The sequence below is a fragment of the Myripristis murdjan genome, chromosome 6 (genome assembly GCF_902150065.1).
Source record: "Myripristis murdjan chromosome 6, fMyrMur1.1, whole genome shotgun sequence".
Lineage (NCBI taxonomy): Eukaryota > Metazoa > Chordata > Actinopteri > Holocentriformes > Holocentridae > Myripristis > Myripristis murdjan.
The window spans coordinates 31974014-32001791 of NC_043985.1; the positions used below are offsets into that span (position 1 = coordinate 31974014).

Here is a 27778-nt window from a genome sequence, read left to right on the forward strand (position 1 = left end):
AGACATTTTTGACTTGAAATAAGACAAATAATCTTGGTAAGATTTTGAGTTTTTGCAGTGTGTTAACAACCCTGAAATTAACCTGTGCTTTATGGAGATTTTTGTACAAGACTGTTTCTCACCTCTTTCCCCCCTTGTGGTCATATGAATGTAGCTCCACCCACTCCTCCTCCTACAGTATAAATGTGCTCTTCTCCTCTTTAGCTTCATTGAAAGGCCACATCCTGCAGATAACCGGATCAAAATTTCCGATCAGTGGTGCGAGAGCCTCGGTGGCTGCAGTCCATTCAAAGCAGCTCACCTTGTAGCTGAGAGTCTGCGGCTTCACCACATTTTCAACCTGGAGGAGAATTGAAAAACTGAACAGGAGCCTTGTGACGGTGAAATTTGTCCCTTATTTCCGTCCAAAAAACACTTAACTTTAACTTTTGTTTTGTACGACCAAGCTGCTGTGAACTCAGAGGCAGTTTGAGCTCTCAGCACCCTCTAGTGGTCAAAAATCGCTTAGTGCAGCTTTAAGGAATATCTTCATAAAGCCCACAAAATGAACATGCACATGCAAACGTGAAGCGCAAGGTAACATACTTTGACCCGAAGATTTTATTTGCTCAAGTTTGTATTTGCACCCACTTTGACGACACGACCATTAGAGAGATTCTGTTTTCCAGTGAGTAGAAATCCTGGGAGTTGATTTCGTGATGTCTTGAAGATCCGTTGAATCTGTCGGTGTGTGTCGTGATCCAGGCTCATGTGTTTGCAGTTAGTGTGCTGTGTGCTGGATGTGGATCAGGGTTCGGCCCGTTTGCTGGGCTTGGCTGCGTCGCCTCGCTCGCACACACATGGCCTGGCCTCTCTCCGCGGCGCAGACGCTCGCCTTCAAATAACGGCAAATAAATTAAAGTGAAACTGGTCGTATCGCGTTGCCGCTCTCCAGAGTGTGCTTGGCGGTTCTGCTCGACACGCTCACACACACACGGCCTGCGAGCGTGCAGCGTGCGGCGTGCAGCGTGCAGCGTGCAGCGTGCAGTGTGTAGTGTTTGTTGTTTGACAGGGGCTCGACCCCGGGCCGTCGTGTGCTGCTGGCTGCGTTTCCTGCTCGCTCGCTGCCACTTCAGGAATCGAGCGGCGGAGCAGTCGCTTTGTTGTGTGCAGAGTTTCACGCTTGGATCCGTTTGCTCAAGAGCACAACATTTTCCACCCCCGTGCGTTGCAATAAACGCTCCCAACTCACTGAGCGGTTAGAGACGAGTCATCAACCTGTTACATTCAACTGTGAGTTTTACATGGAGGTGGAGAGAGAGAGAGAGAGAGAGAGAGAGCGACTGAGACCAGGGTGAGAGTTTTTCCAGTCTGCAAACACAACCTGTCTTGTTGCAGCATTGCATTCTGGTCCATGTGCCGCTCCTCTCTGTCCTTCTGCGGTGGATTTCTCCCAGGATGACTGTTTGGTGCAGAATCGCTCTTTGATTGTGAGGGACCGATGCCAAAACCTGACCTGATGGTTTAGATCCTGAAACATTTCCTGCTGTCCAAGTCCGCTGGAGCTGCTGGAAATGTCTGTCCTCGATCGGCCAGAAGAAACAGACCCCAAACAGCTGGACGGAGACAGAAGGACATCACCAGGAGGAGTTTCCTGAACCTCCTCAGATGATCTGCAGAGGGATCTCCAGTGTCTTCTAGCTGGCGATTCACGTTGTTGTTCTGCCGCCAGTCAGTGTCACATTTAGTTTTTAAGGTTCTGCTCTTTGTGTTTGAACTTGTTTACACTTTGGCTCCTTGTTATTTCTCTGGACCGTCCATATCTAAACCTCTCAGGTCCACCAATCAGCTGTTTCTTCCTGTCCCAGGATCTGCAGGTGGACCACACTGCAAAAACGCAAAATCTTACCAAGATTATTTGTCTCATTTCAAGTCAAAAATGTCTTATTACTAGTCAAAATATCTCATTACACTTAAAATAAGACATGATCACCTCAGAAGTAACTTGTTTTTAGACAATTGTCTCTTGTTTCAAGTGAAAATTTGCTTGAAACAAGTGAAAATTTGCTTGTTTCATTGGCAAAATTTGTTTCTTGTTTCTAGCTTATTTTCACTTATTTCAAGTGAATTTTCACTTTTTCCACTGGCAAATTTTGCCAATGAAACAAGCAAATTTTCACTTGTTTCAAGTGAATTTTCCCTTGAAACAAGTGAAAATTGTCTAAAAACAAGTTACTTCTGAGGTGATCATGTCTCATTTTAAGTGTAATGAGATATTTTGACTAGAAATAAGACGTTTTTGACTTGAAATAAGACAAATAATCTTGGTAAGATTTTGCGTTTTTGCAGTGCAGGATTTCTCTGTGGACGCCCCGAGGCGGTGCAACAATCCGTCTCTCTCCTTTTTTTTTTTTTTTTTTTTTTTACTGTCAAACATTTTCTGCTTGAAGTATGGACGTGACGTCGCCTGAACGCTTTCCTAAACACACCCCTCCTCTCCACGGGTGTGTGTTCATGAGAAACTCTGTGAGCCAGCAGCAGAGGCGTCTCACAGACCAGCGGCGAGGTGTTCATGTGAAACGAACCAAAACCAAAACCAAAAAACAACAACAACAACAACAAAAAACTAGAAGTGGTCATGGAGGGATGTTGTGAAAGTTGAGATGAAGAAATCCAGAAGTATGTTCAGACTTGCAAATATTTATCGTAGCTCCTCATATCATCAGAGTCCAGATCAAGGAAACGTACACAGTGAAGTGATTCTGTAAACGGGTCTCCCTCCTCCTAAAGCTGCCTCTCATATTAACACAGACTAATACCTTGAACACTTTAAAAGCAGCTTAAACCCTACTTTTCACAACAGTCTGTGGCTGATTTCTCACTGTGTGTGTGTGTGTGTGTGTGTGTGTGTGCGCTCATTCCTGTGTAACTGCCCTAACACCTGTGAACATGCACATTTAACTCCTGCACTTGCACTGTTAGGATTGTCTCGCGATTGTATTGTCACTGTATTTAAAGCATTAAATGTGCCGTATAAATAAAGTTTGACTTGACTCTTCCAGTCATTTTAGGCCAAAATCGGGGTCAACCCAGGACAAACTGCAAGAGAAGCAAACTCAACTGGTTTTGGATCCTCAGTTTGTCCTGAGTGAGGGGAAAAAAGTCCCAAGGAATCCCATTGGTGGAAAGTTTTCACCCATTTATGACCATATAATACCAAAAAACAGCCTTTTACCACACAGGTGAATGGAGTTCAAAATTTTACTTTCAGATATCACTATAAAAATTCACAAGTTGATTACACACACAAAGACAAGAAAAAAAGTCAATTACAAGTTCTTTGAATTATTCTGTTTACACATGCATATCGCACATGATCTGATTTGATATGTGACTTTTTTCCCCTCACTCAGGACAAACTGAGGATAGAAAATCAGTTGAGTTTCCTTCTCTTGCAGGTTTGTTCATAAAATGACTGGACTATTGGTGTTGCGTTGCAGATGCGTCCAGATAAATAGGATTTTTCCTGCACACAGAAACATAAAGGGGGTCACGTGCAGGTCACAGGCGTGTCGACGCCGGCGAAGCACGCGAGAGCCGCACGCACTGAAATGTGATAACCCAAAAATACAACACCTGCACAGAAATATGATAAGAACACACGCACAGGAAGTGTAATTCACGGAGCTGTGCAGCGTGGAAGGTGCCGGCTGGTGGAAACATCTTTAAGAACACGCCGTCTCTCGCTGCTGTCGCTGCCTCTGACGTGAACCCCGCTGCACTGAGATCAGACTCCGGCCTGTCTGTGGTTCCTGGAAGAGGCGCAGAGTGAGCCCTCTGTTTGTGCTGTAAACAGCCTGAGGTCGGGTCAGCGCCGCTCCACAGGAAGCTGGCGGTCGGAGGAAGTCGATGATTCTGTGTTTCTAAATGAGTCAGACGCTCCTGCAGCGGCTCCGCTCTGCCCGGCACCAACAGGAAGTAACCTGCACTTCCTGCTGCCAGAGGCTTCCTCTACCTGCTCTGTCTGTCTGTCTGTCTGTCTGTCTGTCTGTCTGTCTGCTCCGGCTGGGTCCTCACATCACATTTGGACAAACTGCTTCTTTTTTTTTTTTTTTTTATTTCCTATGTGATTCAGCGTTTTCTGCTTTGCTGGTCAGAGAGGAGATGTTTCCCTCTTCCTGTTTATTTCTGAATCTGCTGATCTCAAACTGTCGGTCAAACGGCTTTAAAGAGGCAGTGTTCCTCTTGACTTGTAAATGAAGTAATGCATTACTTTACTTAATCGCTCCCTGTGGAAAGAAATTCGTCACGTTACTTCAGCGTTAAGCTTTGGCCGCCTGCTCGGCTCCTCGGCTCGAGTCGCGTGTTTCCCCTGCGGCTGCTTGGACGGGTGTGATGTCGGTGGATCGTTGTTTCTCGCTCTTCACCGTCACCTTTCACCGTCACCTTCTCCTCTTTTCGTGCAACAGGTTGGACGTCATGTGCTCGTCTCCTCCGACCGGCAACATCTGTACACCGTTCTGATATTTTTGTCCTTTCCCCTGCACAAACTCCCGCCAAAGTCACGAGAGGTCAGGCGTGCATGACAGGCACGTTTGATGATTTTTTTTTTTTTGTCCTATCCACCTGTTATGCACATAATTAGGCCCGTTTCCACCGCAGGAACTTCGGGGTAATTTTACGGGGCTGTGGCCGTTGTCGCGTGTCTCCACCGCCGGAACCACCCCGAAGGAGAGAGTTCAGGAACCTTTACAGGGGCTAAAAAACGGCCCTGCCTGAGGGTAGGGACTCTGGGCGGCCCCGAAAAAACTCCTGGGTTTACTCACAGTGTGATGTGATGTCAACAGAAAGCAGGCGTCCCTAGCAATAGAGTGGTGAAGTCCCGCCCCTTCCGGTGGGCCCCCATGGGACCTTTCGGAGCGAAAAAAATGAATGGTGTTCAATGGACAGAAAATAATTATTTTCTGGTCCCCCCGTCGTTATGCCATGGATTACACAAATGTTGTTTATCGGCTTAAATAACAAATTTTCATGTCAAGAGTTTGACTGTTTATTGCTCCATTGTTCAGTTAAATGCTGTTGAGAAAACACAATTAGAAAGACTACATGCTGTGTCGCGTATGTGACGTCACGTCATCGCCGTTTCCCTCCATCCAGATTCAAATCAAGATGCCGGTGTGTTTTGTTCCCAATTGTCCGCGTCTCCGAGGGCCGACGGAGCGCCGGGCCGGGCGGGAGGGCGAGCGGACCCCGCCGCCGGGCGGGAGGGCGAGCGGACCCCGCCGCCGGGCGGAAAAACTCAGAACCTCAAAAACTCAGAACCTCAAAAACTCAGCGCGGAGCAGAGAAATGGCCATGTCTGTTGTAGGCTCCCAGTGCGGGTGGTGACGTATATCATTCACACCGAGAGCAGCGAAGAGTTGTAGTTCACAAAGCGGGCTCACACAAAACCTAACATTATTAATATTCTTCGCGCTAAATTGTAGTCTTCTTTGTGTGAAAAATTATCTTTAAATATCACAAACAACATATGTGAAATCCATGGAACAATTCAAACGGGACCAGAAAATAATTTTTATCTCCCCATTGGATCGCATTCATAATTTTTTGCTTTTGAGGACCCATGTACCGGAAGTGGGTGGGCGGGACTTCACCACTCTATACGGCCAACACTACCAACAACACATTTTTTTTAGCCAGCATTTTTAGGAGCGCTAACGTTAGCTTTAGCGGAGACAGACAAACATGAAGTGATTTCTGTTTAGAGACACTACTTTTTCTTTTTTTTTTTTTTTTTTTTTTTTTTTTTACAATCTCACTTTCAGTTCATTCAGAATGACAGAAGTTTTGATTGGCGGTCAGAGGCAGATTAGTTGGCGTTTCTATGGTTACGGCTGTTTGACTGTGGCAGTCGCTCTGTGGTTCTTAGGTTCCAGTTCTTCTGCTGTGAAGTCGTTTCTAACCCTGTGTGTCATCCTCATGAACGTCATATCTCAGGAACGGCTCGAGGGAATTTGTTCAAATTTGGCCCGAACGTCCTCTCGGACTCCAGCACCAGTTATGACAAAGTTTCACCCAAATGTCAGATAAAATTATGAAGTCATGACATTTTATTTTTATTTTAAGAAAAAGGTCAAAGGTCAGCTTCACTGTGACACCACACTGTTCAGCAAACACACTTTTCCGGCCATAACTCAACATTTTCACGTGACTTTCTCTCCCTGGCCGTGATTCTAGTTGGGCAGAAAACTTCATTTAGTTTCTAATAAAACAATTTTAAATTAGTATTTTGATTCATATGGGGTCTAAAATATGTTCCTTTAGACTCTGTTAGTTCTGAATAATCAGCACTAACACTGTTTTAAAGCTGAATTTAAGGTGAATAAGCCGTTATTATCTTAGCGTTTAGCACCGCTCACCGCTGTAACATGAACGTCACGGCTCTTTTTCAACACAGGGAAATATTCTGCGACTTTTCCGACATCACATATATTATTATTCAAAGTGTGGCACAAGCGACAGCAAGATTGAATTCATTATTGCACTAAAATGTGTAATAACCTCATTCTATGTTGTTTTGAAGTATCTGAGTTTTCCAAAGAGCCACTAAATACTTAACGAGACTCTGCAGGTCTGTGAGCAGGACAAATGTGAAAACTGATTGTGAGATATTGACCTGCTCGCTGTACGTTATCCCTCACATCATTATCATTCTAATCAGAATATATCATAATATCCATGTGCTAAAGCTCTACAGTGTGAAAACCCAGTCACGCCGCCCTCATAGTGAATATTTTATGTTTGGAAAGTGTGTTTGTGTGTGTGTGTGTGTGTGTGTGACGCCTCCACTGGTGCCGCACGTTAACCAACAGATTTCCTTACTCCCCCTCCACCTCCTTGCAGCAGCCAAGGTGCATGATGGGATCTTTCCGGCGACCCAGGCCTCGGTTCATGAGCTCTCCGGTTCTGTCGGACCTCGCCCGCTTCCACGCCAGCTCGCCCGCCCTGCAGATCTCCAACGCCAGCGTCTGGAACAGGTGAGCCGACACGCTGACAAAAAAAAAAAAAAACAAGAAAACAAAAACTCCCTCTGTGGTTTCTGTTTTCTGTGCATCCTGATATATAGAAGTTTAAAAAAAAAAGTTTAAAGGTCAAATCCGTCTTGATTCTAATCTCATAGATGTTGGACTTTTTTGTTTTGTACCTGCTGGTTTGTGATTTCCTACACTGGGCTTTGAATCAGCCTCCAGAGAGGGGTCGACGTCTGGCTCGTTTTTTTTTTTTTTTTTTTTTTTTTTGTGTGTGTGTGTGTGTGTGTGTGTGTGTGTGTGGGAGGAGAGAGAGACACTGATAATGAAGCTGAAGTTTTCCTGTATAGAAAAAGTGAGTCACCACTTCTATAGAACTTTCTTTTTTGTGGGTTTTTTTTGTGTGTGTGTGTTTTTTTTTTTTTTTTTCCAGCGCTACATAGATGAATAGGTAGATGGGCTTTCGGTTGTTTCGGGGGATTTTTTTTCTCTGGTCAGTCAGAATGAAATAATTAAAGAAATAAAAAAACGAGGTGGATGTTTTATGGGATTCACCTCCTTGTTTGGCCTTTCCTGAACTCACTTCCTTCCTAGGAAACATGGCAACCCACTGGGGGTTCGTCAGTAGTGTGATTATTTGTCAGTTTCCTCACATCAGGCTCTTCTCGCCTCTTTGACTCTGCTTTACACACACACACACACACACACACACACACACACACACACACTGGATCAGTTGTGTTAAGATTAAAGGCTTCAGACTGACACACTCGGATGACTTGGTTGCGTGCAGCTGAGTTGTTTTAGAAAATCGGCGTTTGGACTCCACTTGGGCTTACAAGAGTAAAAATTCAATTTACAAAATACAAAAATAAACAAAATTCCAGTTTCCAGTCTCAGGGTTCACGTGTGTCTTCAGAGCTGCTCTCCACAAAGCTTTCAAGCGCCTTTAATCCCCTGAATAAGAAATAAAATTCACTTATTTCTTAAAAAACAAACAAACAAAAAAAAAAAACAATAATAATAATGATAATAATAAGTTACTGTGGCCAGTGAAGGTGCAAACTTTATCTGAGAGTGCAGACTCTCATCTAAGTGAGTATAACCACTGTGTAAATTACTTTTATTTTTTCATGGCCAATTTAGCAGTTTAAAGTAGCAATTTTTTATTTATTTATTTTTTAAAGATTTATTTTTTATATACTTTTTTTTCATTTTTTAAAAAAAGTAAAATGTAAATCTATATTTTCAGTTTTCATGTGTTTTTTAAACATTTTATTTCTTTTAATAATACTTTTAGAAATGTTTATGTTTTATCTTTTTATTTGTACTCTATCTGTTTATTTCACATGTCGACATGCGGCCCACTTGACAGGAGACAGACACACACACTGCAGATACCATCTTTTTCTATTTAGGACACAGTCTCCCCTCTGTGTGTGTGTGTGTGTGTGTGTGTGTGTGTGTGTGTGTGTGTGTGTGTGTGTGTGTGTGTGTGTGTGTGTGTGTGTGTGTGTGTTGACTGTGTTGTGAGTCCAAACATGGCAGACCTCAGAGGGAACAGGGTCGTGTTTAAGGAAGGACTGCGGCTCGGATTAGGTGAGATCAGATTAGAGCAGATTACAGGGTCGTAGTGTCGAGGTCGGGGTTAAACTCTGCAGGTCAGGCAGCACGTCTGATCACCTGGAGCACAGGTGAGCCAGGTGAGCCAGGTGAGCCTGCTCCTCCTGCATTTTTTAAAGGAATAATTCACAATATTTGAAACCTGTTTCTATTTTTTTGCTGCTGTTGTTTATGAACCGACTGATTATTAATCCCAGGTGAATATCGGGGCCTTTTATTTTGCAGACTTTCATTTGGTTTTACTGGATTTAAATGCTTTTGGAAGATCCCTTGCATGACATGGCAGCCTGTCAGGAGGAATTTGAAAGGTTATTTAAAAAAAAAAACAACCTATCAGCGTGTTTATTAGCAGATCCTCCAGTGCGTCCTCTCTGCTGTGCCGTGGTTTCGCTGCAGGCGCTGAGACAGGAAGTGGAAAGACGAAAACACAGTTACACCCCGGAGAACACAAATAACCTCAGATCAACAAGTGACTCAGAGGTTACAGTGTGTGAAGAAGCGTGCATGTATGAATTTACACACCAGGAATCATCATGTATGAGCTTTATAAATAAACTGTCATTGACATTGTCACAGAGCATGATAATAATAATGCTAACAGTAATAAACTTTATTTAGACAGCACCTTTTTATAAAAGAGGTGACAGACGCAGCAGAAGCAGCAGAGTCAGAAAGCAGCGTACCAGCAGAGAGCTGTAAGGAAGGCCGAGCCGGAGCAGAGAGAATGACTGTAAATCAACATCAGATCAAACCAGAGCAGAGAGGAAACAGAGGGACGTCGACAGATTGAGCCGATCAAAGAGATAAAAGGCAGTTTGCTCACTAAAGTGACTGTAAACCCGTTACTGTTGACGCAGTTGACAGGAACTCTTTTTTTTTTCGGGTGTGTAGAAACTCTTCAGCCTCGTTGTGAGCGGCTTGATTGGCAGAACCAACTTCAGAGGAGGTCAGCGATTGGCTGAAAGTTGGACCAGGGATCAGGGAGCCTTTTCCCTTCATGTGAAGTAGAAAGAGGAGGAGGGTTTTGTGTTCAGGCCGTGAAGTCAGGCTCAGCTCACGGTCTCAGCTGATAACAGCTGATCCCACATCAGCTGACGGCTCAGCTGATCCCCCTCTATACGTTCAGTTGGCAGATCTGGTGCCGGGCGCCTCTTTTAAGCTGCTTCAGCTCCGGCCCGCTGCCCCGGTCTGAGACCAGATGTTGGACACCATCCTCACCTCTGTACGTCAGTTCAGTTCCTATGGGTAGCATTTTGTGTTAGCTTAGCATAAAGACTTGAAGTCTATGGGAGTCGTTAGCCTGACTCTGTTAAAGTGAAAGAATAAACTGTACAGCAGCTCTGAAGCTGTCTGAGGTCCACAGTGGATAATCTGGATTGGAAATACACGTCTTGGGATTTTTATTATTATTATTATTTTTTAATAATGATGTTGGTTTGAGGAGAAGTCAGATGGTGGCGCTGTTACCTCTGAACACATTTATCTTTCTGTCTGTCACAGTGATCTGAACAGCTGAAGGCAGAGGAGGATCCATCACTCATTAAGCTCTGAAACCACTTTTGGGTTTTTGACACTGAATTGTTGTGAGGTTTATATTTTCAGTTTGACAGAGCCACGTTTAAACCTGAACTGAACCAGGGGACGTCCAGAGGTGAAGACGGTGTCCAACGTCTTGTCTCAGAAAAAGGAGTTCTCCTTTAGGTCCTCCATGTGGGCACACGGGAGGGCAGGCAGCTCCCAGAGCAGAGCCGTACCACCAAATATAATTTACTGCAAACGGCAATAAAGTTTTTCTTTGACTGAAGCGCTGCTACCGAGAACCAAAAAAAGCTCTGATCTGCTACAGACCAAAGAAACATGAACTACTGCTTCAGAGAACTCTTGTTAAAAGTGTGTGGTTGAGTCGAGTCAACTGGTCAGCTCCCAGTTTCTCCGTCGGTGTGTTTGAATCTGGTTTCGGCTCGGGCGGTAGGAGCCAGCCTCCCGCTCTGCTTCCTGTCTCTCCACAGGAAGTGTCCGGAGCGATGGGCCGGGATGTTTGTTAGGAAGCGGAGGTGGCAGCGGGGCCACTTCCTGCCCAGCGGCTGAGTCAGATAGATGGGCCGCGTTGCACACAGCTCATGTTAACCGCATTAAGTCATCGCAAATAGACGCGGCGTGTCGTCAGATGGATGTGCAGCGTGAGCCTCGCCGCCTCGCCGCCTCCTGCACGCCCTCATCACTCCTCGTTTCCTTGTTTTTCAAAAGCTGAGAACAAGACGCCTCAGAGCTGGAAAGCCTCCAGGACAGAAGGGAGACTCAAGATCCTGCTTTATTTTATTTAAAGCATTTTTTTTTGTCTCGGTTTAGCTGATAGGACAATAAAGACAAACTGACAATAGCAATCCAGTGCAAGTATCATGGTGTTTGTAGACGACGCTAAAATGCAACACCCGTCTCTCGAAGGGCTTTTGTAAAAATAAGAGATGAAAATTAAAAAATAACTCAACTCAACTCCACAAAAACAACCACAGCTGAAACAAAGTGCTGTACAAAAATGAAAATAAGACAGCAAAACAGCAAGAAAAGTAGAAAGAATAAAAACAATCAAACAAATTAAAACAGAGCAACGTCTGATGCTGGAATTTAAAATCAATGTGCATAAATGATCATAAAACAACAAAACAGGAAAAGCAATAAAACAGTGAAAAGGTATATAAACAATAGAACAAAAAAAAAAAACAGAGCGACGTCTCATGCTGGGTTAAAAGCCAATGAGTAAAAATGAGTTTTAAGACTGGATTTAAAAATAAAAAGAAGAAGAGAAGATAACTGATTAGAGCAGGACGCAGTAAAACACTCATTTACAGAAAACTACAAAAGCCCATAGTCGTGAACAGAGGAAATAAACGAAACAAAAACTAGATATGCATTAAGTTCCAGCACACTTTACACTTTACTGAAATTAAACGAATAACGGAATGGGCTCCTCCATCACCGACTGACATGAGCAGGCAGCTGTGTGAAACATCAGGTGAAGTACCACCACAGGAAACCAGAAACCAGTTTAACCAGCTTAATGTGGGAGCAAGTCAGGAGTCTTATCCAGGTTTGTCATGATGTGTCAAAATGTATTTTTGTAACCGGCATGGAAGACACGGGGCCGGCTGACCTCTGACCTCTGACCTGTGCTGTGTTGTGTTGTGTTTTGCTCCTCAGCGTCCAATCAGCTGTGATCAAGGTGTTCCAGGGCCGAGGGCTGCAGGCCAACGAGCTGTACACGCTCAACGAGAGCATCAGGTGACGGCCAGCGAGCCACCAACAACTAACACAGAATAAAATGAAAATCACTCCCACGCTGAACTGTGTTTAGAGAAAAGCTGCTCCTGCTGTGTGTGTGTGTGTGTGTGTGTGAGAGAGGATGAGCTCAGGAAGGAAGACTGACAGCCTGCATGTTTCCTCTCCTTCCTCCCTCCTCTGTGTCCTTGCAGGTGGCTCCTCAAGACCGAAATGGGCTCGTTCATCACCGACTACCTCCAGGTATCCTCTAGTATCCTCTAAATTTAACTTCATTTGATCTCTGTGCTCGCTGAAAAAAAAAAAAAAAAAAAAGAGAGAGAGAGAGAAGAAAATCTAATTAGATTTTATATTTGATTGAAACGTCGTCGTCATGGTTGCCAAGCTGAGTGCTTCTTTATTGAGACGTAAAATAAATCAAATCAGATAATCACTTCTTTGAAACTGACGCATCACAGAAATCCACTTTGAGGAGTTTTTATCCAACATGGTTCCTCTCATTCCTCATCGCTGCATTTATTAAAATCTGGCAGCGAATCTGGTTGCGAGCAGCTCCTTTTTTTGACCATGGAAGCAGCTGATGTTGAGAAGGAACTCCAAACTGAAAAAAATCACCACAAATTTAAAGGACCACATGAGTGATTCTGAATGTCGATGCAGATTTACCACAATTTCGCCACATTTTCCATGTTAACAAACCATTTTGCAAATCATGCAGGGCGACTAAAGATTTCACAACATCCAATCAGAATCCCTCCAGGGAAAGTAGTCCCTGGCGGATGAGAGAGCGTATCACTCCACCCCAATTACAAGTCTTCAAAACACAGCAGTGCTCTACATTGCAAAAACTCAAAATCTTACCAAGATTAGTTGTCTTATTTTCAAGTCAAAAATGTCTTATTACTTGTCAAAATATCTCATTACACTTAAAATATCCAATCCAATCCAATCCACTTTATTTATATAGCACAATTTAACAAACACAAGGTTTTCCAAAGTGCTGCACAGCAAGATAAAACACCACAAAATAACACAACAAAAGCAGAATAAAAAAGTAAAAAACACAGTAGGATAACACGATAAAATAAGATAAGATCAATTAAAATAAAATCAGATAAAGTAAAATAATAATAGTAATAATAATAAAATAATAAAACAAAATAGGATAGAATAAATAAAATATATAAAAATATTAAAATAATAAAATAAAATAACAATACAATTATAATTTTAATAGAATAAAATAATGTAAAATGCACTGCCCGCACAGCATAAAAGAAAAAAAAAAAAAAAAAAACATGCACACATAAAATCATAAATCATAAAATCATAAATCCTACATGGTATCAAAAGCTAAAGAAAAGAAGTGGGTTTTAAGAAGGGTTTTAAAATGAGATAGTGAGGAGGCCTGCCTAATGTGCAGCGGCAATAAAAGCAATAAAATAAGACATGATCACCTCAGAAGTAACTTGTTTTTAGACAACTGTCTCTTGTTTCAAGTGAAAATTTGCTTGAAACAAGTGAAAATTTGCTTGTTTCATTGGCAAAATTTGTTTCTTGTTTCTAGCTAATTTTCACTTGTTTCAAGTGAATTTTCACTCTTTCCACTGGCAAATTTTGCCAATGAAACAAGCAAATTTTCACTTGTTTCAAGTGAATTTTTACTTGAAACTTGAAATTTTTACTTCTGAGGTGATCATGTCTTATTTTAAGTGTAATGAGATATTTTGACTAGAAATAAGACATTTTTTACTTGAAATAAGACAAATAATCTTGGTAAGATTTTGCGTTTTTGCAGTGTGGTGTGCCAACTGTGCATTTCTCAGTCGATAAAGTGAGTTTTGTAAAGGTTTCATGACCCCAAAGAGCTGGAGAACCCCCTGAACCCACAGAGGAGCATGTAAATACTGTAAATACTGTAAAGTTTTTATACATGCTTATTTTAGCTTTTATTGATGTTCTTATATATTTTTACTTTATATGTTTTTATTTCTCTATATACTTTTTTATATTCTTATTTTATATGTTTTCATACTTTTATCCCATATATCCAGTGTTTCCTCAGTGGGGGCCCTCTGCGCTGGGGGCTGTTCTCGGCTGGGGCTGGGGTGTCTCTTCTTGTGGGGCACACCGGCTGGGGTGGGTGGGGGCTCTGTGGTGGTGCCCCGCTGCAGTGCCATGGGTCCTGTGCCTACCTGTGGTTTGGTGGGCCCCTGAGCTGTGGCGTCCTGGCCTGGGCCGTGGGCAGCCCCCAGCGCAGATGGCAGCGCTTCCTGACCTGGTTCCTCTGTACTCAGCCAAACAAACATTGTGTGTGTGTGTGTGTGTGTGTGTGTGTGTCTGTGTGCGAGTGTGTGTGTGCGAGTGTGTGTGTGCGTGTGTGTATCTATGTGTGTATATAAGAGAGAATCGTGGGGTGGGGGTTTAGAGGTTGGGGTGGGGAGGGGGGCGGGGGGTGTTTTTAACATGTAAAGCACTTTGTGCTACATTTCATGTATGAAAAGTGCTCTACAAATAAAGATTGATTGATTGATAAATTAGGCAAAAACGCCAAAATTGGAGACACAAGGTCTTCCCCCAACAGCGATGACATGCAGTGTTTCGTCAGTTTTGTAATGAAGTTAAAACATGAATTCAAATGAATGGATTAAATGGATTGATTGGGCAGGCTGGGTGGTGAGGCCGCAGCCCGGGCAGCGCGGTGACCCGGCAGGCCGTGACCCTGGCGTGACGTGCTGCGTGTTCAGACCGGACTCTGTAATTCAGTTGTCCTTAAACTAAGCTGATTGCCAAATGCCTCCTCGCCTCTTTTGCCCTGAAGCTGCAGGCAAAGAGCGGCCAAGCCAGCCGTTATCCTCGCATTAAGCCGCGCGCGCCTCAGGTACCTCGCTGCTAAACGGCCCTCAGCAGGTCGGCGCCGGCAGATGGTGGACAGACATCCTCTATCCTCTGCTCAGACTCCAGTCTGCACGCACAAAACTCTCCAGGACTTTTATTATTTCCTCGCCCGGGACAGTTTGGAGCAGCGTCTGTGAGCCTGAGCCGGTCAAAAAGAGCCAGGTCTCTTAGCTCCTCTGTTCGATCCAGATGAAAATGTTTGTGGCCGCTCTGAGCCAGCTCTGCCCTCCGCTTCCTTCAAGGTCACATGTCGTGTCTTTTCCTGTTTTTTTGCAGAGCGATACCGGGACTGACACGACAGATTAGGCAGGACACGTCTTTTTTTTTTTTCATTTTTTTTCCTGAAATCCTTGGTTGAGTGAATGTCCAGGAGGAGGATGACGCATTGGCAGCTACAGGGAGGCGCGTTCACACTGTTTTTTGTTTGTTTTTTCTCCTTTTCATTTTTGGGAACCAGAAAAGCTCTGCCAAGAGGCTCTTCGGGCCCGTGATGTTGTCGATCACACTGCAGCATTTCTTACTTGTCGTGACTGGAAGGCTGATTTAAAAAAAAAAAAAAAAAAGGGAGAGAGAGAAAAGTGATTGACGTCAAAGGTTGTTTCTAAAGTCCTTGAAATAGTGACATCATCCTGCACTGGTGGGCGTGAATTAAAATTTCCACCAGTGAAAACCTTCAAAAATCTTTAAACATCCTCTCTCATCCACCTGTCCCTTCAAAATAAAAGCGTTTCTCTCCCAAACGTGATGTCCTGTTGGCTTGCACTTTCAATGACTGATCCTTCCCTGCACCCAGACTTCCTGTCTCAAAAGGAAATACATCAAATCAAGAATCAGGGGGTCTTTAATTTTTTTTTTTTTTTTTTTGTAAAAGTTGAGCATGTTTCAGCTGCAGAAAATGCCAGCAGCCCCTTTTGGAGAGTTTTATGGCCACTGACTGTAGGATTTTATGTAAAAATAAATAAATAAATAAAGGAATAAGGATGGTGCTGACACGTGGTGCAGGACAGCAGACCTCCAACACAACAGTAGGACGGTACACACTGACTGCTGCTGGAAAAACATCTCAAACGCAGCCGTACTGTCATGGAATAAAACTCATCCTTCTTTTGTTTATTTTCCGAAGCCACCTGTCCTAATTAGTGTCGGGGCGGGGGGGCGCTGGAGCCCGTCCCAGCGCTCACTGGGCGGAAGGCGGGGAAACACTGCGGACAGGTCGCCAGTCTGTCGCAGGGCAGACACACACATTCACACGTTCACATTCACACACTCACATTTGGGCTGTGGGAGGAAACCAGAGCTCCCGGTGGAGAACATGCAAACTCGTTGCCTCAGTGAAAGTGCAGCAGGACCCTCAGAAAAATGTGTATTCCTGCTTTAACCTGTAAACTGGATCCTGTTGGCTGGTTTACCCTCATAACAGTGCAGCACATCTGATGTCCTGCATGGAAAAGCTTCTTCTGCAAAGAAACTCCAGCCATCAGATAAAATGTAGAGCCGAAAAAAAAAACAAAAACACAAGATTTCCGTCTGAAATGCAGCGCAGGAAAAATAAAAAGTCTCGCTGAATGGAAAAACTCCAGTCAAGTGCCAGAAAAGTGGACTGGAGTACAGGACCTGAGAGTGAATGTGTTCTGTTGCTTTCAGATATCAGACCTCTGACAGATTGACAGCAGCACAGTTCAGATTATGTTCCTAAACTTTTTCATGCTTCGAACAGTCGAAGTACTGTTTGTGTTGAGACCCATTAAATTATTTTCGGCGGTGATATACAGTTTTCAAAAAGTACCTAAGCTTCCAGTGCACTTGAATCCATCATTGCTGTGAATTCTAGATTTGGCCTGTATTTAGTTGTCAAAGATTGTTTTACGTTCAAAATTTTAATAGTGAATCCTGATCCTTCTTGGTTTTAAAAATGTGTCCAGTCGCTTACACAGGACGTCCAGGTGTTTAGAGGGGCTGAGGGATGTAGGAATGATGTAGACATTTCCGTCCTGTTTTATTGTGAAAAGAGAGCACTGATGCAGCCTTTCCTGACTCACCTGTCGACCCACAGTTTGATCATTTCTGACCTACAGCATAAATATGTACATGATGTATTTATGTGGAAATATTCTGTGTTTGTTTCTGTGTGTTTTCTAACTCAGTGCTGTTGTTTTTCAGAACCAGCTGCTGACCCGAGGCCTGTCCGAGCTCCTGGACCAGATCCTCCTCCAGCAGGGTGAGAGCCAGCAGGCTGATCCGAGCTCAGTGACACTGTCCTGTAACCAGGGGCCCTCGTGTTCGATCCCCACCCACCCATCCATCCATCCCAAGCGAAAACCACCATGCAGGGGTTCTAACATGCCTTTGAAAATGAAAGTAAAAGCAGGAAAAACAGACTGTGCTGAGGTGGAGGGGAGAACCCGTTTTGGCATTTCACCTCGTTCACAGTTTTTTCACCGAGTGTCAAATATTCACAAGTGGCTGCGACTGCTGGCTGTTGGCAGCCTGAAGCAGCAGAGACGGCAGCCAGCAGGAAGAGGAGAAAAATGTCGAGCAACACAAAACATAACGAGCAGCGTGAAGGAAAGCCAGCAGGACCGGCCCGGGACAGGGAGGCCTCTGGGGCCACGGCTGCCGGGTTTCCAGCGTGGAGGAGGAAGTTCACGCTAGGCGAACGTGACCTCAGGCAGGAGGTCACATTTCTCTGCATCGCATCAAAACAAACGGCTTTTATCTGTCAAACAAAACAGCGATGAAGAAAGGGCATGCATTGTCATCGCATCACGACATACGACTGCACGGCATAAAAATTAGAAAGTAAAAACCAGACGTTTTGTCAGGGAACGACAGCAGGGTGTGTCCCTGACACCCCTCGAGTTTGGCTGGATGGTGGCGCTAGAGGAAAGATCGCTGGGTCACCAAAGTCAGTCGGGTTCTTGAATTTCTTCGAATTTACCAACAATTTTTACCTCCAGGAAAATGGTTATAATAAAAATTGTTGCCCATGTTTATGTGTCTTGTTGATCTAAATAGCCCTTTAAATGAAACACATCAAAGTTATATCAAAGTTCATGTGGGAATCAGGTTTTTCCCTCCTAAATGTCACATTACCCTTCAGTGCCATTTAAAAAAAAAAAAAAAAAACCTTCACTGTGGTTTTATTTTCTACACATGCTGGAGCCTGGAGTCACAGAATGGACAAGTTTTTTTTTTAACTGTTTCGTGAAGGAAGTGAATATCGTTTGCTTTCATATTATTTCTTTCCTGTATCATCTTCCTGTTTGCTGCTGCAGCCGCCCAGCTTCCTCACAAGGGTTAGGGAGGTTTCATGTGATGTCATCTAATCAAATCTGGTCTAATTTAATCTCTCCTAACCGTGTTTTAGTTTTGGAGACTTTTTAAAGTTCAGTTTGTGTGCTCAGACCACATAACTGCCGGTTTAACCCGCAGTTTTCCGTTGTTGTCGGTGACAGCGGACCGGTTGCAGTGTTGTTAATGTGTTTCCATGGTAACCACCTGGTCTCCCCCGCCGTAGGTGACGAGCAGCTCCTCACCTTGGCAGAGATATGGGTCCGATTCTTCACAGAGACCCTGCCCACGCTGCAGGCCATCTTCTACCCCGTCCAGGTAACACACACACACACACACACACACACACACACACACACACACACACACAGGTCCAGTAAAGCCTTTTTCTTGAGTCCTCTTGGTGAAGAAGCAGGGACGTGTGGCTTTAGTCCTGCTGTTGGTGCGAGGCTGCTTTACACAGTTTTGCCAACTCTTGTGAGACAAATATGTCCTCGTCTTCAAAACTGACCTCAAACCAAACCTGATGAGGATTTCCAGTCATCAAAGTTTCAAAAAGACAAGTTTCAAAAAGACAGGGCTGTTCCAGTGTTGGCTCTGTAATTTTATGTAGCTGTTGCATTTTGGATGATAAGTCAAGTTTTGTCTCCTATCTGATGCTGTCGGGGTCAAAGTTTTGTTTCAAGTTGAGATTCAGGAGCTGACAAGCTTTATAGGGTTGTTTTTTTTTAATTAAAGCGTTGTGTGTGTGAGAGTGTGTGTGTACATCAGTGGGAAGGAGAATTTTTACCACATTTTGAAAATCAGACCACTTGACGTGTGTGTGTGTGTGTGTGTGTGTGTGTGTGTGTGTGTGTGTGCATGCGCAGGGTCAGGAGCTGACGGTGAGGCAGATGGCTCTGCTGGCCTTCAGGGACTTGGTGTTGTTGAAGCTCCGCCTGCAGGAAACCCTGGGAACTGCAGCCTCCATCCCTCCACCGATCACACAGATGCTGCTGGTCCTGCAGGTGAACACACACACACACACTCACTCACACACACACAGATATATAACAGTAAATCAATCAAATCAAATGTTCAATCTTTGTCTGTCTCTCTCTCTGTCTCTCTCTCTCTGTCTGTCTGTCAGAGTGTCCATGAGTCCACTGGTCCCAGTATAGAGTATTACCAGTTGGAGCGTCTGGTGGAGGTCGTGGTCTCTCCGTACCTCAGCAACTCAGTGCACAGCAGCAGCCAGCTGCTCCTGGGTCAGTACTGCTCACACCGCTTCATTCACATCCACAGAGTTACTCAATGAGCGGGTTTGACTGGAGGTCCAGGTCACAGCAGGTGAATGAATGAGTGCATGAATGAGTGAAAGGGTGTTCGAGTGTGCAGCGTATTAAAACATGTCACAAATAGAAATATAACGAGGCTGTTGGATGATGTGTCAAACCTGCAGTATGTGGATTCAGGGTTTTCAAAATAACTTAAACTAAAAAAAAATCATAACTAAAGCAGAACAAAGTTATTCATTTATCATATCTTGCAAGCAAGCGGTTGAAAAGCAGTTTTTTTCTCACTGTTAATAGGACTGCTACTGCTACTAGTAGTATAATTATTACAGCTGTTTACATTCTAAATAGTTGATAATGCTCATTAAAATCAGGATGTTGATGAATAAAAAAAGTAAAAAAGTCTCAGACAGGAGAGCATGAGAATCAGTGCACTGACCGTGGCTGTGTGATGCCTTCAGTAAACAGAATTTTTTTTCCTCATAATGACCGTGGGTCGCTCCACAGGTCAGAGGTCAGGGGGCGTGGCCCTGTAGTAATGTGGTGTTTAAATCCTCTTAACGGGAAGGTGAGCTCTCGTTAAGCTGCTGTTGTTGGTTTTATCGCAGCAGGTCGGCCGGTCGGTCCCCAGGAAATTAAGCTGCTCTCTCTCTCTCTCACACACACACACACACACACACACACACACACACAGGCAGGTAGGCTGTGTGTCAGACAGTCTCAGCTCTGATCTGGAACCTTCTGCTCAGTCAGGAGGTGGAGCAGAATATGATGATGATTTTAATATCCTGTGCTACTCAGCGTTATTTACCGTTTCCGTGACTCAGAATGTGAACAATAGTCTTCATTTTGTTTTGAAAATAAATATAATTCAGCTCAGACAGCACATGTATGATCCTGACGACTAAATCGACACGATGCTGGACTCTGATTGGCCGAGTCCAGTTGTGATGCGTTTCCTGAGATTTCAAAACTTTTTGAAAACTTTTGAAAATGCAGTACAATTAAATGTCACAAAACTGAATTTCAACAGTGTCTTCATAAACTCTTTCATCACGTATGTGCATAAACAGAGAGGAAACTTAAAGGCATATTATGTAGTTTTATGATGCGGTACAATCTGGCAAAAGTTGATGAATGCTAATTAATTGAGTTTATCACAGCTCTTTTACCACATTACAGCCCAAAATATAAGGACATTTTGCTAATTTTTTGATGTTTTTCTGGACATGTGATATTAAAACATCGGGATTCAAGAGACATTTAAAAGTGCATCCTTTACACTAGTATTCAAAGTGGTTTGCGTTTAAGTCTTCAAACAGGAGCCCTAAACAGGCAGCAGCACGTTTGGTAGTTTGAAAGGAACTGAACACAACTTTGAGAGCGAAAAATTAATTTGCCCTCGTCTTTAAACCTTCCCTCTGAGAAAGGAATGTCTGATTCCTTCGACCGGGCACCACAAACACAACAACAAAACCCTCTCCTCGGCCTCAGGAGGATCAGAGGTTTAAATTCACATCGCCATTCCTGGAAAAAAAAAGCCTCGTTTGATTGCATTTCTAATCCCGGTGACTTGAGCCATGTTCCTGCAGTAAAGCTCTCCCTGCAGGAGGCCGGCTCAGGAATTCACCCGCTCCGCCGCCGCCGCCGCCGCTGCTGCTTTGGCCAGCAGAGCATGAACGTGTTATGTGAAGGCAGCGGGTATGAATGCATGTTCACACACACAGACGTGTTCGTGAACGGAGTCGATGCAGTGGCTGATCACTGAGCGCTGGCGGCTGCATATTTCAATTATTAAAATAACCTTAAAAAAAAAAAAAAAACTTAAAGGACCATACCAGAGATTTTGAATGTTTGGCTCATTTACTACAATTTACCCACATTTTACATTTGCAACAAACCATTTTGCAAATCATGAGGGGGAACGAAAGATTTCACAGCATGTAATCAATACCCCTGCTTTTTCAAATATGACTATTTGATTGAAAGTCATCTTATAATGTAACAAAGTCCTCAAGATTCAGAAACCACACAGCTGATGATTGGCTGTGGAAAGCAAAACGTTTCCCCAGGGACTATTTTCCCTGGCGGAGGAGGAGGAGGGAGCGTTTCACTCCACCCCCAATTTAAAAAAAAAGTCCTGAAAACCCAACAGTGCTGCTGCTTTTAGGAAAACTCTATTGAATCCCAATGTTTTAATATCACATGTCCAGAAAAACATAAAAAAAATTAGCAAAATTCCCTTATATTTTGGGCTGTAATGCGGTAAAAGAGCTGTGATAAACTTAATTAATTAGCATTCATCAACTTTTGCCATATCATAAAACTGATGTGGAGGACTTTATTCTGCTGATGGAAAACTTCATATTGTAGTGGGATGAATGGAAACCAACGGCTGGAGAACAGGGAGGAAAAATGATGTTGCAGCTCTAAAATAAAATTGCTCACTTTGGCAAATTTGGGAAAAGATTGGCAGAAATGTGAAGGTTATATATTTTGTAGATATTTTGCTAAACATGCAGAATGAGTGGTATGGTCCTTTAAGGTTTCCTCCTCAATGAGAGGGACTCAGAGACTCAGAGCAGATTCTTGTCTCTCCATCCAGAGCCCCGTCATCTTCGCTCGTCGGGGGCGTTGCTAGGCGACCACTCCCAGCCGGAGATCACCATCACCCAGCATCACCACTCGTCTGACTCCTCCTCCCTGGCGCCGCTGGTGGAGCAGGAGGGCGAGGCCTACCTGGAGAAGGCGGGCGGCGTGCGGCGCCACACGGTGGCCAACGCCCACTCGGACATCCAGCTGCTGTCGGCGTCGAGCAGGATGCACGCCGGGACGGAGGAGGACGACGGGGTGGGAGGGGGCGGGGGAGGCGGGCTGGTGGTGATGACAGGGGGCGGGGCAAGAAGTCCCAGGCCGTTCTCCAGCCAGCCGGACATCCTGGAGTCCCCGAGGGCCGGGAACGGAGTCGGAGTCGGCTGCCTGCCTCCGAGCTAACGAGCCGGAGAGACGGAGGACAGATGTTTGACGGCAGAGAGCCAGAGGAGCGCTGACACGATGAAAGACAGGACAGCGAGAGGAAACAGGAGGACAGGACGTGGGACAGGACAGAAAAGACAACCATGGGACAGAAAAGACAAAGGTAGGACATGAAACAACAGGACTAAAGAACAAAAACAAAAATGGAAAACTAAAGTGTCTCTGCGAAGCTCCTCCTCCTCCCAGAGCTCTGCTGAGGCGTCCTGACTGGGAGAACTGGGTCACACCGACACACAGACCCAAAGACTGGAGGCCGCTAAGTCGGTGGGACCGTCTCTGCTTTTTAAAGCTCTGAGACGTGAGTAAGTGTGTGTGTCTGACCTGCAGACGGACAGCGGACACACACCTGTCCTCAGGCCGGGGGAACACCTTCTTTTAGTTTTACTATGGATGAATAAAAATGATTAATTAAACTAACGATACACAGTAAGTATGGACATTCTCTGATTTTTCTGTCCACTTTCCCTCAAACATCCTACAGCACTATAACAAGACTGATGATAATATAAAATAATAATTAAATAACAATAAATAAGACTAAAAAGGGATGACGATTAATGCTATTACTACTACCACTACTAAATATTATCATTATTAATATTATAAATTACAAATATTATTATAAACAGTAATGATAAAGATAAGTTATTCCCATTATTACTATTGTTGTTTCATTATTTGTGTGGCAGCTTTCATGCAGAGAAGTAGCTCAAGGTTTTAAAACGGTAAAAACAAGAGTTTATAAAAATCACAGCCAATAAAACCCAAATCAAAAGGGTTTCCCCATATTTCTGTATAATAAACCAAAAAAAAAAAAAAAAAAAAAAGAAAAAAGAAAGAAATCTGTATCAGTCGATAAAACCAAAGTTATAAATAAATACCGCTTCATGAGACGGGTAAACTAAAAAGTAAATTAATGGTAAAGATTTTAAAATGAACCAGGATAAAGAAAGTGTTGACTGAATTACAAAACATTAATAATAAAAAGATGAGCGGTAGGTTTTCAGTTTGTGTTTGAATGTGCTTCGTTAGCGGAGGCCGTCTGATAGATAGAGCGGAGTGTCTCACACACACACACACACACACACACAGGATTTTCCCTTTAATTAAACACTCGCAGACAGAGACAGAAACAGGAAGTGTGTTTATTATTACTCTGTGTTGCAGTCAGCGCTATGGCAATACAAGTTAGGCAAAAAAAATTCCAGTGTATTTTACATAAACCCCCCTCAGACACACACACATTCACTCATGCACACACACACACACACACATACACACTGTAGTTTAATCAGTTTCCTCCACAGCTGACTGATGGTCTGACAGCAGGAACATGAACAGGTGGAGGGATACCTTCAGCGGTATCCCTCCACCTCCCTCACGTTTCATCATATGTATTTTCTAAATCCTTCATTCCATTTTTCCATAACTTTTACTGAATCCGGGTCGTGTTTGACTCACAGGCCCATGAGGAACGCTTCATGAATTTTTGTGGATGACATGACAGCGTTTCATTTAAGGAGATTATTAAAGTTCATACAGTTCATTTTCTTAACCAGCATCTGCTCATTTTCACCAGTGAACAGTAAAAAAAAAAAAAAAAATAAAAAAATCATAGAGAGCTGATGTTCTGGAAGAGTCCTGCTGTTCATTTGGCAGTTAATTAAGCCCAGGTTTAGTGCTCTGTGCCGCCCCCTGCAGGTGGGATATCTCCTCACACAGACTCTGATCTTCAAACAGCTTGGCTAATTCTAACAAACACACCTGTCACACACCGGAGGGGCTGCTCGACCAATTTAATTACACTTTTGTCCAAAAAAACAAAAAAAAAACACCTTCCCCTGTCAGAAATGCCTTCAGTGTTGCCGACAGCAGCGTCTGCATGTTCATCACCTGTTTCCTAATGTTCGCCTGTCAGCTGAGTAAAGGATCAGCCAGCAGGTGTGTGTTGAGCTTGGGAGGGCGCCGTCCACATCGTGTCCTAAAACCGTTTAACACACCGACGAGTCGATGAGCCCACCTAAACCGCGGTCAGTGGGCATGTCTCAATACCAAACAGCGGGCATGTCTCAATACCAAACAGCGGGCATGTCTCAATACCAAGTTGGCCAAGTTTGGACTTGGGAACTTTTTGAAGTTGGGACTTGGCGAGGTCGACTCGGGAGGACAGACTTGGAGGACGGACGGTCGTTCAGCGACTTGATGACTTCATCTCATCTGTCTTGGCAATATTTAATATAATCAGATATCCTGTAGTGTTTATAATAAAAAAAAAAAATATATATATATATATATATATTATAAACACTACTCTGCCTCCTCCGTTTTCGTAAACAAATTCCATTTAATTTAGCTAATTTAATTTAATTTATTTGAAATAATTTACAGCCTACAGCTCAGAGGTACTATTGATATATATATTTTTGATTTCCCCAGTTTGATTTGATTGATTATATATTATAATAATGACTACAACTCCGCCTCGTTCTCGTTTTCATGGGCTCATTTATCAGTTTTACAGTCATGAGTTCTCTCCTTCGGTGTTGCCACCATCGCCGCTGGTTGGTGCGAAATGCATGCTGGGATACCTGGCTGCTCCAAGTCCACACAAGTCACCAAGCAATGCATCCTCGCTAAAAGGGGCGGAGCAAGAACACATCCGGGAATTTGAGAAACGCCCGGTATAAAAAATTGCACCAGACTGTTTTCCTTCCTGCTTGTTAGTTTCTCTGCTGCAGCTGAAAACCAGGAAGCTTTGACTGCTGTGCGTTTTAATGTTGCTATGGTTACGCGTCGGGTGGCGGATGAATTTAGGTCGGTGGTTTGACTTGAGCCGAAGTACGGGCGCAACACACGGTTTTAACGCACAGCTGCTGGCCAATCAGAAAAGAGTGTTCTCACTCCGACAGTTTGATTTGCATAAATAATGTTTGCCCCGCCCCACGGCGATGCTGATTGGCCGCCCAGTTTGTCACCCGACCCACTGAAGGTGTGTGTGTGTCGGGGCTGAGGCAGGTGACGGCTCGTGTCCACAGGGTCGTGTGTTTGATGCTGCTTCCCACGTTTGGCTGGATGGATGGGCGTGGCCACTGCTGATGATCGACCTCCTCGCTGCACCTGATTGGACGAACGCCTCACCGGTGGGCCGTCCTCCCCCCAGATTTGAAACCGGACCGACGTGGCGGCTCTTTTGGGAACTTAGGAAGTTGTGCCTAATTTGCATAAGACAACCTAAACCTCAACTTTATGCAAATGAGGAAACACAAACGTGGCGCCGCATCTCTCGAAATGCGACGCGGCGCTACCAGAATGCATTGCACGGCGGCTTCCATTGACAGTGAATGGGAATGACGGCTCCTGTGGACGCACGCCGTCACGGTTTTCCTCTCCGGGTATGATGGGAGTTCAAAATGGCCGCTGTGGGAGGAAAGTGGACGCCGCAGCGGCTCCGGTGTGTCCCAAAGGCAATAAACACACATACACACGTGCGCGCACACACACACACACACACACACACACACACACACACTTTCTTCAGTCTGTGTGAAAACAAACATCTACATCTGAATATGTTACAGCGTCGCGTCGCTGCCGCCTGACCTCTACGTGACCTCTACGTGACCTCTCCGACACCCCGGGGGGCGTCCGGGGGTCAAAGGCCACTCTACTTGTTGTGTGTTGAGTACTATGGCGTTTCTATGGTAACCAGGTCGGGGCGGGGTCAGAGGCCGGCCGCTGACAGCTGGGCCGCCTCCTCTCGTCTGTAGCGGGCGAGAGGCGCCTCCGCTCGCCGCCGCCCCCTAATGGCAAGTCTGTGTTAAGTGCAGCTTTCAGCTTCTCTCTGATTGGCTCCGGCGTCAGGTTCCCGTCTTCTGATTGGCCAGCCAGCAGGGCACCTCCCCGCACCTGCAAGGAGCGACAGATCAAATGAGACGCAACGTCCTTAATGTGACAGAACGCCGGGCCTTCAGCCAGTCTGACGGAAATCAGACATTAACTCCAACATCCAGTTTATTTCTAACGTTAATAGACTGAATATATCGATTATATCACAGTTACTGCAGTTTATTGTTACTGTAACTTTGTTTTTTTCATCATCAGCAGCAAAACCTGAGTGGATGGGAAGTTATGGGGCAACAAAGTGAAGTAAATGCTGGACTGGCATTGTGTGTTTGAATGCATCATCTCTGAACAAAATATATTTAAAATGAATTTAAAATCTGCACAGAAATATTTTAAATTGCTTTTGTATATACAGCATGGTGTGGTTGTGCAGAATTACGGCTGCAGTCATAATCCTCTCTGTGTTTTATGGATCTGAGGCTGCGTTCACACGGCGGCTGAAAGTGACCCCAATCCGATTTTTTTTCCCCGCCAGATCTGATCGTTTTGCCTCGACTGTTCATCTTTGTCATGTGACTCAGATCTGAACCGTGACCCCACATGCACATCTGTCAGACGAGGCTCTGACAGACGTGAGCAAAACACATGAATTCAGATCTGAGCGTGCACGTCTGACAGGCCGTGTTCACACTGCAGCCAAAGCAGATGTTTGTCAAATCAGATCGATGAGCGCCGCTCTGAAATGCTGTTTGAGCGTCCAGAGCGTTCCGACTGAGACGCGTCTGTAGAAATCCAATTGGAATCACATTTCAGATCAGCTGCAAATGTGGCTGGACGTTTCATGTGGATTTTTACTGTCAATCTGCATCTGGATACGCCAAAAAAAAAAAAAAAAAAAAACAGATGTGGGCTTGCAGTCTGAACAAAGCCAAATAGTCCAGTCATTTTATGAAAAAACCCAGGACAAACTGTAAGAGAAGCAAACTCAACTGATTTTGTATCCTCAGTTTGTCCTGAGTGAGGGGAAAAAAGTCCCAAGAAATCCCATTGGTGGAAAGTTTTGAAAATCACCTATTTATGACCACATATCACCAAAAAACACTGTTTTTAACACACAGGGGAAAGGGGTTCAACATTTGACTTTCAGATATCACTATAAAAATTCACAAGATGATTACACACACAAAGACAAGAAAAAAAGTCAATTACAAGTTCTTTGAATTATTCTGTTTACACATGCATATCACACATTATCTGATTTGATATGCGCTAATGGGAATAAATGCCAGAACTGGACTTGGGACTTTTTTTCCCCTCACTCAGGACAAACTGAGGATACAAAATCAGTTGAGTTTGCTTCTCTTGCAATTTGTCCTAGGTTGACCCCAATACCAGCCTGAATGACTGGAATAATAGTGGCTCCAATCAGAATTGAAAATATCAGATTCGATGTGGTTTTTAGTCGCTCACATCAGGATAAAAAACCAGATCTGAGTGGAAGAAAAAAAACCATCATCTTGCAGCCACGTG

At 44.1% G+C, this 27778-nt stretch overlaps 2 protein-coding genes across 5 annotated transcripts in view; one reads left to right on the forward strand and one right to left on the reverse strand.

Annotated features, from left to right (window-relative positions):
* Positions 1 to 22827, forward strand: part of prr5l (proline rich 5 like) — a 31305-nt gene extending 8478 nt beyond the window's left edge. The window contains exons 2-9 of one of the 2 annotated variants that reach the window (XM_030052976.1): positions 6883 to 7016; positions 11829 to 11909; positions 12101 to 12149; positions 16965 to 17022; positions 18322 to 18413; positions 18965 to 19102; positions 19225 to 19342; positions 21975 to 22827. In XM_030052976.1, coding sequence (XP_029908836.1) covers positions 6895 to 7016; positions 11829 to 11909; positions 12101 to 12149; positions 16965 to 17022; positions 18322 to 18413; positions 18965 to 19102; positions 19225 to 19342; positions 21975 to 22363 — 1047 coding nt within the window. In that variant the 5' untranslated portion in view covers positions 6883 to 6894 and the 3' untranslated portion in view covers positions 22364 to 22827. The remainder of the gene's footprint in view (positions 1 to 6882; positions 7017 to 11828; positions 11910 to 12100; positions 12150 to 16964; positions 17023 to 18321; positions 18414 to 18964; positions 19103 to 19224; positions 19343 to 21974) is intronic. The other variant, XM_030052977.1, reaches the window with a different exon arrangement.
* Positions 22828 to 25115: 2288 nt separating this feature from the next.
* Positions 25116 to 27778, reverse strand: part of gramd2ab (GRAM domain containing 2Ab) — a 30036-nt gene continuing 27373 nt past the window's right edge. For 2 of the 3 annotated variants that reach the window (XM_030052974.1, XM_030052973.1), the window contains exon 12: positions 25116 to 26311. In XM_030052974.1, coding sequence (XP_029908834.1) covers positions 26102 to 26311 — 210 coding nt within the window. In that variant the 3' untranslated portion in view covers positions 25116 to 26101. The remainder of the gene's footprint in view (positions 26312 to 27778) is intronic. The other variant, XM_030052975.1, reaches the window with a different exon arrangement.